This window comes from Ursus americanus, chromosome 18, assembly GCF_024610735.1.
Source record: "Ursus americanus isolate L20-20 chromosome 18, mUrsAme1.1.p, whole genome shotgun sequence".
Taxonomy (NCBI): Eukaryota; Metazoa; Chordata; class Mammalia; order Carnivora; family Ursidae; genus Ursus; species Ursus americanus.
In genome coordinates this window covers 10,072,130-10,088,541 of record NC_142144.1, presented here as the reverse complement: position 1 = coordinate 10,088,541, position 16,412 = coordinate 10,072,130, and the positions used below count along the sequence as shown (strand labels likewise).

Sequence of the window (16,412 nt, the reverse complement as noted above, 5' to 3'; positions counted from 1 at the left end):
TACTGAAACATACTTTAAAGCCTCAGTAACTAAAAATAATGTGGCACTGGCATAAGAGTAGGCAGAAGACCAATGGAAGAGGACAAGGAATCCAAAATTAGACCCCAAAACAGACAGGACTTGAGTATATATAATAAAGATGATAGTTCAAACTAGGAAGTAGGAAAATTTGGAGTGCCTGGCTGGCTTAGTTGGAAGAGCATGCAACACTTGATCTCAGGGTCGTGAGTTTGAGTCACGCACTGGGTGTAGGGATTACTTAAAATAAATGAATAAAATAAAAAAAAATTTTTAAAGATTTTATTTATTTATTTGACAGAGAGAGAGACAGCCAGTGAGAGAAGGAACACAAGCAGGGGGAATGGGAGAGGAAGAAGCAGGCTCATAGTGGAGGAGCCTGATGTGGGGCTCGATCCCAGAACGCCGGGATCACACCCTGAGCCGAAGGCAGACGCTTAACAACTGCGCCACCCAGGCGCCCCTAAAATAAAATTTTTAAGAAAGTAGGAAAATTTGGTGGCTAGATGGCTATCCAGTAGGAAAAAACTGGATAGCTATTTAGAAAAAAAAAGCTGACTCCATACTTCATACCGCACACTTGGATAATTCCAAACATATAGAGATTTAAATGTAAAAAAAATTAAGCAATAAAACTGCTGAAAGAAAATATAAGAAAATAAGGGTTATTTTTTTTATAACCTAGAAGATTTTCCTAACTATTATGATTAAGATTAATAAACCCCGGGGCGCCTGGCTGGCTCAGTTGGAAGAGCAAGCAAGACTTGATCTTGGGGTCATAAATTAAAGCCCAATGTTGGGTACAGAGATTACTGAAAAATAAACTTAAAAAAAAAGATTAATAAACCCGGTTACAAAATCAAAGGCTTGTGCATAGTAAAATACAGCATAAACTAAATCAAAAGCAAAATGATAAACTGGGAAAAATACTTGCAATGCACATTACAAAGATTAATCTCCTTAATATAGAAAGAGCTTCTCCAAATCTATAAGAAAAAGACCACTGATACAACAGAAAAATGAGTGGAAAATAACAGGAAATTCACAGAAAAGGGAATATAACTGTAAAGATGCTCAACCTCACTGATAATAAGAGAATAAAATCAAAGCTACGTTACAATATCATTTTTTTTTAAAGATTTTATTTATTTATTCGACAGAGATAGAGACAGCCAGCGAGAGAGGGAACACAAGTCGGGGGAGTGGGAGAGGAAGAAGCAGGCTCAAAGCGGAAGAGCCTGATGTGGGGCTCGATCCCATAACGCCGGGATCACGCCCTGAGCTGAAGGCAGACGCCCAACCGCTGTGCCACCCAGGCGCCCCTACAATATCATTTTTTAACCTAACAGTGTAGCAAAATTTCCGAAAGTTGAAAATATACACTAGTGGCAAGAATGTAGGGAAATTAATACTCATATGTAGATGATAGGAGTATAAATTGGAACAAATTCTTTAGAAGACAATTTGGCAATATCTATATTCCGTTTACACAGGAATTCTACAACCAAAAATTTATACTACCAATATATCCTCAAGCCTGTGAACAACATTAAGCCCTACGTTACTCCTTGCAGCACTGGTAGTAATAGTAAAGACTAGAAACAACCAAACGACCAGCAACAGGGATTGGTAAAATGGTAAAATAAATTCTGGCACAACCATACAGTGGGATACTATGCAGTTATTTAAAAGAAAAAAAAAGAACAAAGAAGTTCTTTAAGAATGGATATGGAAAGAGCTCTCATTTTTTTTTTTTTTTTTGAGAGAGAGAGTGGGGTGGCCAGGAGTGGGGGCACAGAGGGGAAAGGGAAAGGGAGAGAATCTTAAGCAGGCTCCACTCCCAGCATGGAGCCTGATGCAGGACTCAATCTTATGACCCTAAGACCATGACCTGAGGCAAAATCAAGAGTTGGATGCTTAACTGACTGAACCACTCAGGCACCCCTCCAACATTTCTCAGTAAGTGAAAGCAAAGTAAGCTACAGAACAGTCGTATATGGCATGTTATTGCCATTTATATAGCTAAGAAGACTAAAGACTATGTATTTATTTTGGCTTATATATACGTTAAAAAAATTCTAGAAGGATAAGCAAGAAACAGACAACAGTGATTACCCATAGAGAGAGAGTAAGTAACTGAGTGGATTGAGACTGGGAGATATAAAGAGATATCATAATAAGCCTTTTTGAAGTTTTTGATTTTGTGACTTTGTGAATATAATATCAATATAAAAAATTAAACAAGTGAAGTAAATTAGTAATTTCTTGCAATCAAAACAAAGGGAGTAAGTTGAATGATATTAAGGATCATTCTTCAGATAAGGCAGCTTGCGCCATTTATTTACGCTGCAGAGATGGCCTCCTGGATCTTTGGCCATGATGATATTGTTCTTGGATAGCGTGAAAACGCAGATGGCTAACATTTACATCCCAAGGTCTCCTTTTTCTTTGCTTCCCTCGTTGACCAACCTTTCTCTTCTTCTTCTTCTTCTTTTTTTTTTTTTCAATACTGTGTGGACAGAGTTGCCTAACAAGCCTGACTGCAGTCTTTTGAAAGTCCTTCTTACAAGGTTGGCTGTAGGCTGACTTCTGGGGACTCCGATTTGGGGCGGGTTCCCACCATCAGCAGAACTGGTGAGAGCAGCTCACTTTACCTGGACCATGCTAAGCACCTGATTTTCTTCTGGGAGAATGGCATGTTAGTATGTGCCATGCAGAGGGTGCCTACACGATGCTTCCCCAATGAAAACTCTGGGCACTGAGTCCCTAGTGAGCCTCGCTGGTCAACAGTTCACCCGTGTCGTCTCACTTGCTGCCAGAAGAAGTGAGTGCATCCTGTGTGACTTCACTGGTAGAGGCCTCTTGAAAGTTTGTGCCTGCTCTTCTCTGGATTTGATCGCATGTGCCTTTTCCCTTTGAGATTTTGCTCTGTATCCTTTTACTGTGATAAATCTTAGTAGTGAGCGTGATTATATGCTGAGAATCATCAGTCCTCGTGAATCGCTGACCTTGGGGACCTCTTCCTCCTACCAGATTATGTTTAAATATTAGGCTTGGGAAACAGTTTCTTTAAGGATACCTTGCACGTCTCTGTTCCAACACATTCAGTAATTAATTTTATAGCTTACTTCCCATAGGATTATCTTATTTTCTTTATTTTCAAGTTTTTGGGAATGTCTCATAATTGCCTCCATATGTGGATTATATGATTTAATGTTATTATGTTTAAGAAGAATTGTGGCTAATGTATGTAAATGGAATATACACTGAAGAAAATTTTTTTAAAGATTTTATTTATTTAAGAGAGAGAGCACGTGTATGAGTGGGCAGAAGGGCAAAGGGAGAGGGAAAGACACAATACTCAAGCAGACTCCTCACTGAGTATGGAGCCTGACACAGGGCTCAATTCCAGGACCTGAGATCATGACCTGAGCTGAAACCAAGAGTTGGCCGCTTAACCGACTGAACCATCCAGGTGCCCCAATACACTGAAGAAATCTTAACTTGCTATAGCTCATATAAACACTGCTATTCATTTTTATATATTCATCCCATATCTAACTACTTCGCTGAATTTGTATGCATATTAAGTTTTTCTGTGATTCATTAGGATTTTCTAAATATAAAATTATATCATCTATAATTAAGAATTTCTATTTCTTTTCAATATTTTTTGTTATTTTTTTAAGATCTTCTTTATTTAGGGCACCTGGGTGGCTCAGTCGTTAAGCATCTGCCTTCGGCTCAGGTCATGATCCCAGCATTCTGGGATCGAGCCCTGCATCGGGCTCCCTGCTTAGCAGGAAGCCTGCTTCTCCCTCTCCCACTCCCCCTACTTGCGTTCCCTCTCTCACTGCCTCTCTCTCTGTCAAATAAATAAATAAAATCTTAAAAAAAAAAAAGACCTTGTTTATTTATTTGACAGAGGGAGAGCCCAAGCAGGGGGAGCGGCAGGCAGAGGGAGAGAAAGAAGCAGTCTCCCTGCTGAGCAGAGAGCCCAAAAGAGAGCCCAATGCAGGGCTCAATCCCAGGACCCTGGGACCATGATCTGAGCTGAAGACAGATGTTTAAGGGATGAGCCACCCAGGCGGCCCTTCATATTTTCTAGAAGATTTTATTTATTTATTTGACAGAAAGGGAGAGAGCACAAGCGCTGGGAGCAGCAGGCAGAAGGAGAAGCAGGCTCCCCACTGAGCAAGGAGCCCAACGCCTGACTCGATACCAGGACCCTGGGATCATGACCTGAGCCGAAGGCAGATGCTTAACCCACTGAAACACCCAGGCGCCCCTCTTTCTTTTCAGTATTTACACCTTTTACTAGTCTGGACAACCTTTTTCATTGTTTTATTTTGAGAATGTTAAACAACTGGGTCAGGACTAAAATAAGATCAATCACAAGGATGACAGCAGGCACTCTCTTTTTCTTGCTTATTTTAACTAAGAATACTTTCAATGTTTCTCACTCAAAGTCCAAAATTGGTTACTTAATATAGCAGCTTTTCATCATAAGCTGAGTTTTTGTTTGTTTGTTTTGTTTTTTACTAAGAACGGGTACTGGGGGGACAGCTGGGTCGTGCAGTCGGTTAAGGATCCAACTCTTTGGTGCAGGTTGTGATCTCAGGGTCATAGGAGTGAACCCGGAGTGGGGCTCTGTGCTCAGCATGGAGTATGCTTGGGTTTCTCTCTTCCTCTCTGTCCACCCCTCCTCCCCACCACACTCTCTCTAAAATAAATATATAAATCTTAAAAAAAAAATGTGTACTCAGGGCTTAGTTGGTTAAGCGTCCAACTCTTGATTTTGGCTCAGGTCATGATCTCAGGATCCTGGGATTGAGCCCTGAGTAGGGCTCCCCACCCAGCAGGGAGTGCACTTGAGGATTCTCTCCCTAAGCCCCTCCCCCTACTCGCTCACTCTCTCTAAAATAAATGAATAAATCTAAAAAAAAAAAAAAAGAATGGATACTAAATTTATTTATAAAATAATCATTTTAAAAGAATGGGTACAAAATGTCCCCTGAGTTAAGTATGTGATTTTTCTTATTTATTCTATTGGCATAGTATACAATATTGATTGATTTTCACAAAATTCATGAAAAATTCAGATAAACTCTTTTGTTAGATTATTCTATTAAGCCATTTACTAGTCTATTTACTAGTATTTTATTTTTTTCTAATGTATAATGATAAACCAATCTGGGATAGGGTCTTCTTTTGTGTGTGTTGTGTCTTGAATAGTCATTATCATAATAATTTCTATCATTTACTAAGTGCTAATACTACTTTTCAGGGATTATCCTAGGCTTCATAGATCATAACTTGTAATCTAAACGATACTATAAGATCAGTATTGCCAACCTATTTTACAAAGAAAGAAAAAGACCATGCACAGAAAAGACCAAGGACATGCTCAAGGTCATACAAGTGCCTTGTGACCTAATTGCTACTGAATGTATAGTTCTGACCTTCATTGCTCTGGAACTGTATATTTGATTCTAAAAGTTTAAAAGTATTTACTGGTGAACTCCAAAGGGCTAGCCTTTCTTGTAGGGGAAAAAGAGATAACTTTGATCATTTCCCTCTTTTTCATACCCTGAATGGGTTTTTCTGATTTCCTTCTTACAGTGATTAGATTTTTTTCTCCCAGAAAATTGTCTATTGAATGGATCCTTTAAAACATCTTTACAACTTTAGAACAGTACATAGTATCCTTTTTAAAGATCTCTTTCTTCAACAAATACTCCTTGAACCTACTGACTAGACACTGTTCTAGGTGGTAGGAATATAGCAGTAAACAAAACAGATTTAAAAAAACACCCTGTCTTCCTGGAGCTGGCATTTAGATAGGGTGGAGGTGGCAGGTAGAGACCCACACTAAACAGAGCAGTTACGTAATACAGAAGGTGACGAGTGCTACTTATGGAAAAAGACAGCACAGAGTACGGTTAGCAGTGCAGACTTTACAGTCAGACTGTTTAAATCCCAACTCAGTCACCTACTAGTTGTATGTGTGACCTCGGGCAAATTACTTAACCTTTCCATGCTTTGATTTTCTTTTCTTTTCTTTTTTTAAGATTTTTAACTTACTTGAGAGAGAGCAGAGCAAGTGAGAGAGAACACAAGTCAGGGGGAGGGGCAGAGGGCAGAGAGAGAGAAGTAGGCTCCCCGTCGAGCAGGGAGTCCAATGCGGGGCTCGATCCCAGGACCCTGGGATCATGACCTGAGCCAAAGGCAGATGCTTAACCGACTGAGCCACCCAGTGGCCCTGCCTTGATTTTCTTATCAGTAAAATGGGAATGATAAAAGTAACACATTGGGTTTCTGAGGATTAAATGTGTTAATATTTGTAAAGTGCCTAGAATAGTGTATGACACTACACAGAAGCTAACTGCCATGATCATTAAGGAAAAATAAAGAGACGTAGATAAAGAATGCAGGGGAGGCATATGCTTTTAAATAGGGCACTTACGGAAGAGCCTATTGAGAAGCTTCAACCTATCAAATACCTAAAGAACAAAGTGGGTGTCTTTGGAAGAGGATTCAAGGCAGGGGCAAGAGATACAAAGATCCTAAGCAGCTAACTGCCACGTCCATGTGGCTGAAGAGAATTGAGAGGGAGACCGGCAAGAGAAAAGCCCAGAGATGCCTCTGAGGGGAGGAGGAGGTGTGTGAGGGCAGATAACACGAAGCCTTCACGCTGAGTGAGATGAGCAGAGTCTGAGTGGGGAAGGCACGTGATCTGACGGACAGGCACACGCTGTGGGGAGCAAGGGCAGAAGGTAAGGAGCTGCTGCAATAGTTCAGGAGAGACAGTGGCGGCATTGGCCCAGTGAGGGCAGTGGAGGTGGTGAGATTCTGGATGGGCCTGTTACAGCCAAGAGGACTGCCTGAAATGGATGTGGGGTGTGAGGGAAAGAGGAGGCAAGTATGAAACCAAGGATCTGGGCTGGGGCAACTATAAAAGTGTGATAGTCATTAACTGCTCTGGGGAAGGCTGGAGGTGGAAGCGGTCCAGGAATTCTGTCTCGGGCATGTGAAATTTGCGATCTCTATTAGAATTACCAATCAGGGATATGGAGTAGTAGATTATATTTGAGTCTGCAGTAACAGAGAGAGGTCCGGGCTGGAGACAGGTTCGGAAACTGTCAGCACAGAGATTGTAATTAAAGTCATGAAACTAAATAAGGGCATTAAGGGAGTGAGTTGTAGCTGGAAAAGAAGAGGAACAAAGACAGAGGCGAGGGCCACTCCAATGATAGGAGCTCACAGAGATGTGGAAAGACAGTAGAAGAAACTGAGAAAATAAGCTGACTCCAGACCTCTTTTGCCTGAGGCAATTGAACAACTTGAATTTAGGTTTTAAAGATCTAATCCAGAGAAGGGGACACCAGTGAGAGCAGGGTCTGCCTAAGATGGGAGTCTGATAGGAATCCAGCCCTGTTAAATTGGAATCCTAAAGGGCTACACCTTTTGTGTAAGGATGAACCAAAACCAAACTTTTCACCTTCCTTCCCCCATGAGCACTCCTCAAGGGGCCTGCAAGGAAAATTTTCTCAGTAGTGAACAGAGCAGAGACAAACAAACAAAAATACAACAGTGCCTGAGGGTTGTAATTATAAGCTCCCCCTCTTACATGTTTGCAGCCCAAATTCATACCATGTAGGTAATCCTAAAAACATGGTCCCAACACAGTAATGTCTCCTGGTGTCTAGCCAAAGCAGATACATACTGTCTGGATGAAAGTATCTTTATTCTAGGGCTCAATGAATTTCCCACAAATAGGTTTAAGGATAACGAGAAGAAACTGGTCAAAGTTTATTTCAAGAATACAAAAATACCAAAGGGTGTCTTTCAGCAGCAAAAGCAGAGTTCAGGTATAAGAATTATCAGATAGATAATAAATAATAAAATGAGTATGCTTACTAAGTTTAAAGAAATAAAGAAGAAACATGAAAACATAAGAGAGCAAACTATAAAAAAGACATGGGTTATTTTAAAGGGAACCAAACAGAGCTTCTAGAACTAAAACACAACCAATATAAAACTAAACAAATGGGCTTAAAAGCAAGTTAATCATAGCTAAAGAAAGAATTTGTGAACTGAAAAGACAGATTGGAAGAAATTATCAATATCTCAACCAGATACACAAAAAGATGGAAAATGTAGAAGAGAAGTCAAGACATGTGGAAGACACAGTGAGAATGCTGTGCTAATAAATATACATGTCTGGGGCGCCTGGGTGGCTCAGTCGTTAAGCGTCTGCCTTCAGCTCAGGGCGTGATCCCAGAGTCCTAGGATCGAGCCTCACATCAGGTTCCTCCGCTGGGAGCCCGCTTCTTCCTCTCCCACTCCCTCTGCTTATGTTCCCTCTCTCGCTGGCTGTCTCTCTCTCTCTGTCAAATAAATAAATCTTTAAAAAATAAATAAATAAATATAAAAATAAAAAAATAAATACACATGTCTGATGAGTTCCTGAACAGGATGAGAGTGAAGACAGGGTACCGCCAATATCTGAAGAGACAATGGCTGAGAATTTTCCAGCAATAATGAAAAACTCCAACATACCAATTCAAGAAATCCAACAAATCCCAATAGGTTAAATATAAAGACACAAAATGTAGACATATCACAGTATAATGGCAGAAAACACACACACACAAAGAGAGAATGTCTTTCAAAGTAGCAAAGAGGAAATGGAATGAGTGTGGCTAACTGGCAGAAGAGCTCTTGCAAGCTCTGGTTAGGAAGGTGAATGCCTTTACAGACTGCAGCAATCTGCAGCCATCAGTCAAATACTTTAGGATGGGGCTGTTTACATAAATATCACTGTTTTGACAAATGCATAAGTCATGTTCCCTGGCAGAGATCCAGTTCTGTCACAAATATTTAAATACTCAAGGATTTTCTTCTTCCAAAGAAAAGAAAGCAGAACTAAAAGATGCGTTGTCCAGAATGACGGAGGGGTTTATTTTACTTCCACTAGTACTACATGACTACAGATAAGGTCACTTCAACTTGCCCATTCCCTAATGACAATTTGAGAGCCAAAGTGTGGGCCATACTTGTTACACAGATCTTGGCATTTCAATCATTCTCCTCTGAAATGAGTCTCGGACTAGCATGTAAAACTCCTCTTTTGCTAAGTGTGGAGAGAGCTTGCAAGGGCTTTGGAGTAAGAAAGGCTGCTGGAATCAATTAGGCAGAATACTTAACCTCCATAGGCAAAGTTTCCTCAACTACAAAATAAAGATAATAGCATGCACCTTCATTTAATCACTCAACACATATTACTAAGAATATTTTAAGTGTAAGGCAATGGAGACATAAAGATACGTGTCTATACAAACATAAACACATACAGACTTTAGGAAAAACAAAGCGTAATGCTGATAGTCAGATCCTTACATTCCAGGCAGAATAGTTGAGTCTGGTCTGGTGAATGTGACCAGACCATGAAGAAAGACCTGAAGATACTGACATCAGAGATTACCCAGCCAAGTGGTCCAGCTAGATCTCAGCGTGACAAGCCCTATGCACAACCTCAGAAAGTCCAGGCATTGTGCTAGCTTCCACTCCCAAATCTGGGCAAACAAACATTACGATACCCTGAGGAAAGTCTCTAACATGTAATATATAGACAAAACCAAAGAGAAACAAACCAACATAGAGGAAAAAGGTACCATGCAGGGAGAATTTTTAAATGATGAGTGATATTTTCAAAGGTAAGAGAAGATACGTCAACCAAGATTTAGAAAACCAAGATGATTATATATGTGTATGCACATACATCCTACGCACACATGCGTCTGTATCATTATGAAAAAACATCCAGAAAGAAAACGAGAAAGCTCCCAGGTTAGAAGATAAAGGCAATGGAATTTCCTAAAAAGCAAAAAGAGCAGGAGATGGAAAATAAAGGGCAAGAAAATCAGAGGAGTAGACTAGAAGGTCCACCTCCACTTGAGACAGGAGGTCTCAAGGTCTCCAAAGATAGAACAGAGAAAATGGGGAGAGGAAATCAATGGAACAGCTCAAGAAAATGGATGGCATTTCCATGTTGAAAGGAGTCATGAAGTACATGCCAAGCAGCATGAAAAAACAAACCCAGATGAGGGCACCCTGCTTAAGAAGAGGAAAAACACCGGGGCTCAAACTGATGATCCTATGTTTCCAGAGTTTCCACAGACTGAAAACAGGTCACATAAAAGAATCAAGAATGAGAACGCTTTTCTACTTCTTAGGAAATACTGGAAGCTAGAAAGCAATACAACAAATCCTTTCAAATTCTGAAGGGAGATAATTTCTAATCCCTACCAAAACCATCATTCAAGCGTGAGGGTAAATTAAAAAACAACTGAAGAAGTTCGAGACCTCGAATCTTTTACCTCCTGTTCACTCTTTCTAGGAAGCTGCTCCTGGAGATGCTGCACCAGAATGAGAGTGAATGAAATGAGAGTCCGGGAGGAGGACACGGGATTCGGGAAACAGAAGAGACGAACACTTCCCAGGATAATAATGAAATGAGGTTCTGGGATGAGAGAGCTCTGCAGAGGGCACCAGTTCAGACGCTGTGTGTGTGTGTGGGGGGGTGCGGGTAATTTGGCACGAAGAGAAAATTAAGAGACAGACACATCTGAACAACCTAAAAGAAGATGTGGGTGACTAGTGAGCAGACTGAGGCCAAATCAATGAGACGTTCAGACAAAAACAAGCAACAACGTTACATAATTGTTTGCTCCAGGAAAAGCAGGAAGCTGCAAAGGAAAGAAAAAGTTTATTATATGGCTTGGACGTTAAACACATTTTCTAGTCATCGTAATATAAGCACTAAATATTCAGTGAATCAAAATCATGATAGAAGTCAAGGTAAAAGGTGTAACTGTGAGCTGGGGATAGGAAGAGGAAAGATCTGAATTTCTCTTCCAGATTGGGATAGTAGGACAGAATGCCCAAAACTGAAGAATTAAGAAATATCAACACGAGCATGTTATTTAGACAAATGATGGCTAAACACCTAAATAATCAGCTACAAAAGATGTAACTGGTGGCCTCTGGGAGAAGGCAAACGGGGGCAGGGCAGGAAAACAGGAATTGCCACTTTTGGTAACACGTGCAGGAACTCGCTGACGGAGGGGTCCCCACCCTGACACACACTGCAATTGCAATGACACTCAACACCCACCCCAGGTCAAGCGATGCAGAATCACAGGAGTTAAGGACAGATGGCTTTGAGAAGGACTCGACTGTTTCTACACAGAAAGAGTTGAGAACTACAGCTTTAAACTATATGCATGAGTTACTCTCATAAAAATAAAAAAGAAATATTTAAATGAAGAAATACACATGAAATGTTGGTATTTATATGAAGAAACATTAGCAAACATGTTTAGGAAACATATACAGCAAAGTTGGTATTCAACAAATAATACATCAGCCACAGAATTCTTTCTCATTAGAAATGTGCAAAATGGTAATTTAAGACTTTTCACACATGCTTTGTGGGGAAAAGTAAATATCAGGCACCTTCATAAGTTAACATAGAGAACTGCACACTTGATTTAGAGGTACTGAATAGTACTAATTTTTAAAAAGACCAAATTTGTCTGTGCCGTGCTCTGATTTGCCTGGTGCATATGAAGGTAAGTATGTTCTGGACAATTTAATTTTTTTTTTTTAAGATTTTATTTATTTATTTGACAGAGAGAGACAGCCAGCGAGAGAGGGAACACAAGCAGGGGCAGTGGGAGAGGAAGAAGCAGGCTTCCAGCGGAGGAGCCTGATGTGAGGCTCGATCCCAGAACGCTGGGATCACGCCCTGGGCCGAAGGCAGACGCTTAACGACTGAGCCACCCAGGCGCCTCTGGACAATTTAATTTTTGAACTGCATGTGCCATCAAAAGCAAACAGATGAGCCTTTCTATTAGTGCACTATTATCCTGGGTGTCAGAATATTGAAATTTTGAATTAAATAATGATATATTTTTATGTAAATACATTTCCAATTATGTACAATAGTGTTTTGAAAAATCAGCATTCAACACTCATTCTCTATCCAAACAGCACTTTGGACATAGCAGGCACGTACAATGAACAATATTCTTGAGACTACAAAAGGTGGTATCAAATATTATCCAATCAAATTGAGAGAAATTAACAGACTGCTAAAATACTCTAAGTGCATCCTAGATCATATTCAGTAATACACTTGACCTGGTACATCAACATAGTCTGTCACATCGTGAAACTGTAGCAAAGGTCACATCATGAAACATCCTTTTCATTGACAAAGACACAGAATGCTTCTTTTGAATTCTGTGAAGACACAAAATGCCTGGGCTCTTCTTGTTTTATAGGTTTAAGTAAGTTAGCCAATAAAGCTTTTCTTTCCTTCAGCAGCTCCCCACCCCCTCAAAAAAGATTAAAAGCAACAACACACACGTGACTTAAGAAAGTATACAGCTCATTTTCCAAAAAAATCAAAAGTTTTAATGTCAAACTTGACAAAATGGGTAGAATATATGCTGAAAAATTTAGAGTGGGTTGGATGCTCTTGAAATTCAGACACTACCTCTAAAAAGTGAAACTGAACCTAAAAATTAGATGGAAAACATATGCTTGGGGTCATCTCTTGGCTAGCAGACATTTATTTCCGTTGTTCTCCTGAAATAAATCTACTAATATTTGCTTCTCCATCTAATTATACGAACACCCACAACAGAAATAGTTTTAATTGGCAAATCTGTATTCCTAGCATGTTTTTGAACATATTGTCAACTAATGAAATATTCCAACCACACACAAAGATTCTGTTTTCATTTTCCCATAAAATACTGTAGTTTGACTTCTAATATCCACCTTTAAAGTGTTTCACTACGGGCAGTTTTTACATAGCCATTGAAAACTATTGCTTCAATAGCAAAATATAAAACAAAGGCTTTTCACTTTAAATCCATGTTACTTATTTCAGCACTTAAAGCCATCCTTTTTTTACTTACTATCACAAATTTTAAAAAAATTAAGTGCATCTAAAACCATTTATGTTGGTATTCAGACTGTAACTGTGTAAAATGGGATAGAAATTCCATTTAAACTCCAGCAGCTCGGTGTGTAAAAGGAGAAAAGGCTGAAAACTAGAAAATAAAACTTGCCCGTATACTCCTATCTCTATAAAAGAAAATTACTCTGGGTTATATAACAAAAGTAAACCTCCCACCAGAGATCTTGGAAATCTTGAATTTTTTTTTCCTGCAGGAGAATGTATTATTTTCCACTGAGTGTCCATTCATGCGTGTTCTTCTTGTCTCTATTCATAGCACCAGATCCTGACTAGCATGCACAACCTCAAAAGAAAAGAAACACTAAATACAAACTGCGTAAAATTTTTTAAAAGTAAAGCAAGCTAGAAAGGCTCGTGTTGCGCCCGCTTACCTCGGGGTGGTGCCGTAATACCTACCACGCACAGGGTGTGGAGAACTCACCTTGTACGCGACGCTGTTGGATGAATCCACAATAATAAACAGGGGCTTCCTCGTGAAAGGGTAGAGGTCCCCGGGATGAAGGCTAGAGAAACAACAACGGTAACGATGAGGAGCTGTGCAACTGTACTGGCCGGCTCTCAGAAATCCTACTCCTCGGTTTGGTCTGCTCACAGCTCCTTTTCATCAGAGCACTGAGCAAAAAACAAAGATTAATTTGGCAAAGGACAAAACACGTCTACATTGACTGGGAGAGACAAGTTAGCAGTTTTAGCTGGAAAAATATTCAGAGAGAATTATTATTCAGGAATATTCAAGCTGAAGAGAAGTCGACAGATTTAAAGATGGACTAAACATACAACAGGAAAACCTCACAAGCCAGCACGTAGCTGCTTGTTTAGGATCTAAAAGCTCCTTCTAAGAAAATGCTCTGAAAACACGACATGATAACACAACCAGCTTCGTACTGCAGTGAGTCTTTTAAAATATTTATCTATTTTGAAGATTTTTAATATGTCAAGCTACAACTTAATATCGCAGACACTAAGTAGGGGCTCCCCTTTTCCTACTCCTTATGCTTCCTCTGTACATTGGCAGCAAAATCGGCTGGGGTGCTTGTTAAACATACAGAGTCACTGGCCTGCGGAAGACCCGCTGTCCCCAAAGTCTGAAGTCTAGTAACACACATTTGAGAGCCACTGCTTAACAAGGTCACAATTTTGGCGTGCATCCTCTCTTTCCCATGGCTTATTGGACAATGTATGTATAAAAATATCAATGTAAACATAAATATATATAAAATGATGTGTCAATAAGCAACATCATCAAACCTCAATATGTTTCAAATCCACGTTTTTCATATGTAAATCATTTACGACCAAGGCCAATGACAGCACCAACGTAAGATTTAGAAGACTGTTAGCTATTATACACATAATTCAAAAAATCTCCCTCTCTGCCCTCCTTTCCTCATTCTTTAATACGAAGTTAATATTTTTCTGTAAAGTGCTATTAGAAATGCAGTTTCAGACAAGTCTAGTCTCCTTTATAAACAGATGGCTATCTCTCAGCTAGACAGATTCTAGAGCCAATAATGGCCCAAGCAGTGAATGTGTTGTATTTAAAAAAAGAGCAAACTTTCATGGATGAAATTTACTTGAAAGCCTACAACTAAGTTCATTTATACTGTAGCAAACCAAAAGAACCTTATATTAGCTTGTACAGGGGGTGCCTGGGTGGCTCAGTCAGCTAAGCATCTGCCTTCAGCTCAGGTCATGATCCCAGAGTTCCCGGATTGAGCCCTAAAACAGGCTCCCTGCTCAGCCAGTGGTCTGCTTCTCCCTCTCCCTCTGCCCCTCCCCCACTCATGTTATATCTCTCTCTCGCTCACTCTCTCTCTCTCAAATGAGTTTAAAAAAAAAAGCTTGTATTGATGTTAACATGTATCATGTCCTGACATACTATTTATGCATGCATGTACAGTCTCCTCCAACTTGAATGTAATTCTGCTCACTGACATATCCCCAGTGACTGAATAGGGCTTGACATATAATACTCAATGAAAATTTTAAAAATAAATGTCAGCCAAAAATTCTAATTTCCTAGGACAGTCAGAGCCTGAAATATTGCTGGAATCCAAATAAGTGTTATTAATAGTAGTCTGAGGGAGTATTTCCAGTACTAGAAAAAACTCCCCATTTCACTTATATTTTCTAAGACAGAACTATCATTTTTATAATAGGGAGAGACACCAGAATACATACCAGTGCATCTCCTTGTGGGACTGATTTCGTTTGTGGATGGCATCTCCATTTATAATATCCCGGTTACTGTTAGTAAGGACCCCTCCAAAATCATAAGGACCTATAAAAACAAAGGGAAGAATCCTAGACTTCAGTTGGAGAATAACATTGATCTGACACTCAAATACAAAGATCTTGTATGAATCTCTCATTGATACAAATGGAAGACAATTACAAAACATTTTAAACATTTTAAAATTTAACATTCTAGTTTAATGCAGTATTTAAATGATTTCAGTATGTTGCCTGTTTCAACATTTTAAAAAATCATTTAATTATTCATCAGTTCTCCAAACAGAATATAATGAGAAACAAAACAAGAATCGATTGCACCCCATTCTTCTGGGTAGTAAAAGGGATGGAGATCTGGGATGTTCAAAATGATCTTTATATTCAAGCAAAATTATCTCTCACATTCAACCAAATTATCTAAGTAAGAAAGTTGCAGAATGAAGTCCTAATGATTTCTTAAGTATAATTTTAAGTGAGCCACTAATTATAAAATTTAGGGAAAATTTTGAATGAGACTTGAAAATTTTCATTGGCAAAAACTTCATTTTTAAGAAAAGAAACACCAAATTTCAGTGTGTGAAAAAAATCTTTCATGGTCACTATTATGTCAGCCAACTGTAGTTCCGGTTTTGAAGTCAGCCTTTCCTACTGGCCACGTTGGTTCGTTGAACTCTTATCTAAATGGAACAGCAACTGTGGGATGTTAAGAATCATCTCTGTCAAAGGGCCATTTAGTCAGTACCTATTGTACTTTGAAAAAGTAAAATAAGAGATCAATATGTTAAACGGGGGCCCAGATTCAACAGTGCATGTTATAAAACATGGAAATAATTATTTATAAATAAAATTACTAACTTCATTACAAAAAAATTTAAAGCAGTTTATGATTGTGTCACTTTTAACATTGTTACATTTTATTCCTTAAGAATCACTGCAATGAAAAGACTCTGAGATTTATTTTGTTTTGTTTTCATTTTAACACTTTAAGAGGACCTATACGTCATGCAAGGAAGATGGTAGGGACATGCATTGTATAAAGGAATGCAAATTTCAACAAACAGATGAAGAGGAAAATGTTAAGGATGTTAAGAAAAATATTTTTTTTTGT

General features: G+C 39.2%; 1 protein-coding gene across 1 annotated transcript in view; it reads right to left on the bottom strand.

Moving 5' to 3' along the window:
* Positions 1-16,412, bottom strand: part of SCAI (suppressor of cancer cell invasion) — a 128,530-nt gene that overhangs the window by 16,478 nt on the left and 95,640 nt on the right. The window contains 2 exon segments of the mRNA XM_045790955.2: positions 13,494-13,575; positions 15,254-15,353. Of these exon segments, the coding sequence (XP_045646911.2) occupies positions 13,494-13,575; positions 15,254-15,353 (182 nt within the window).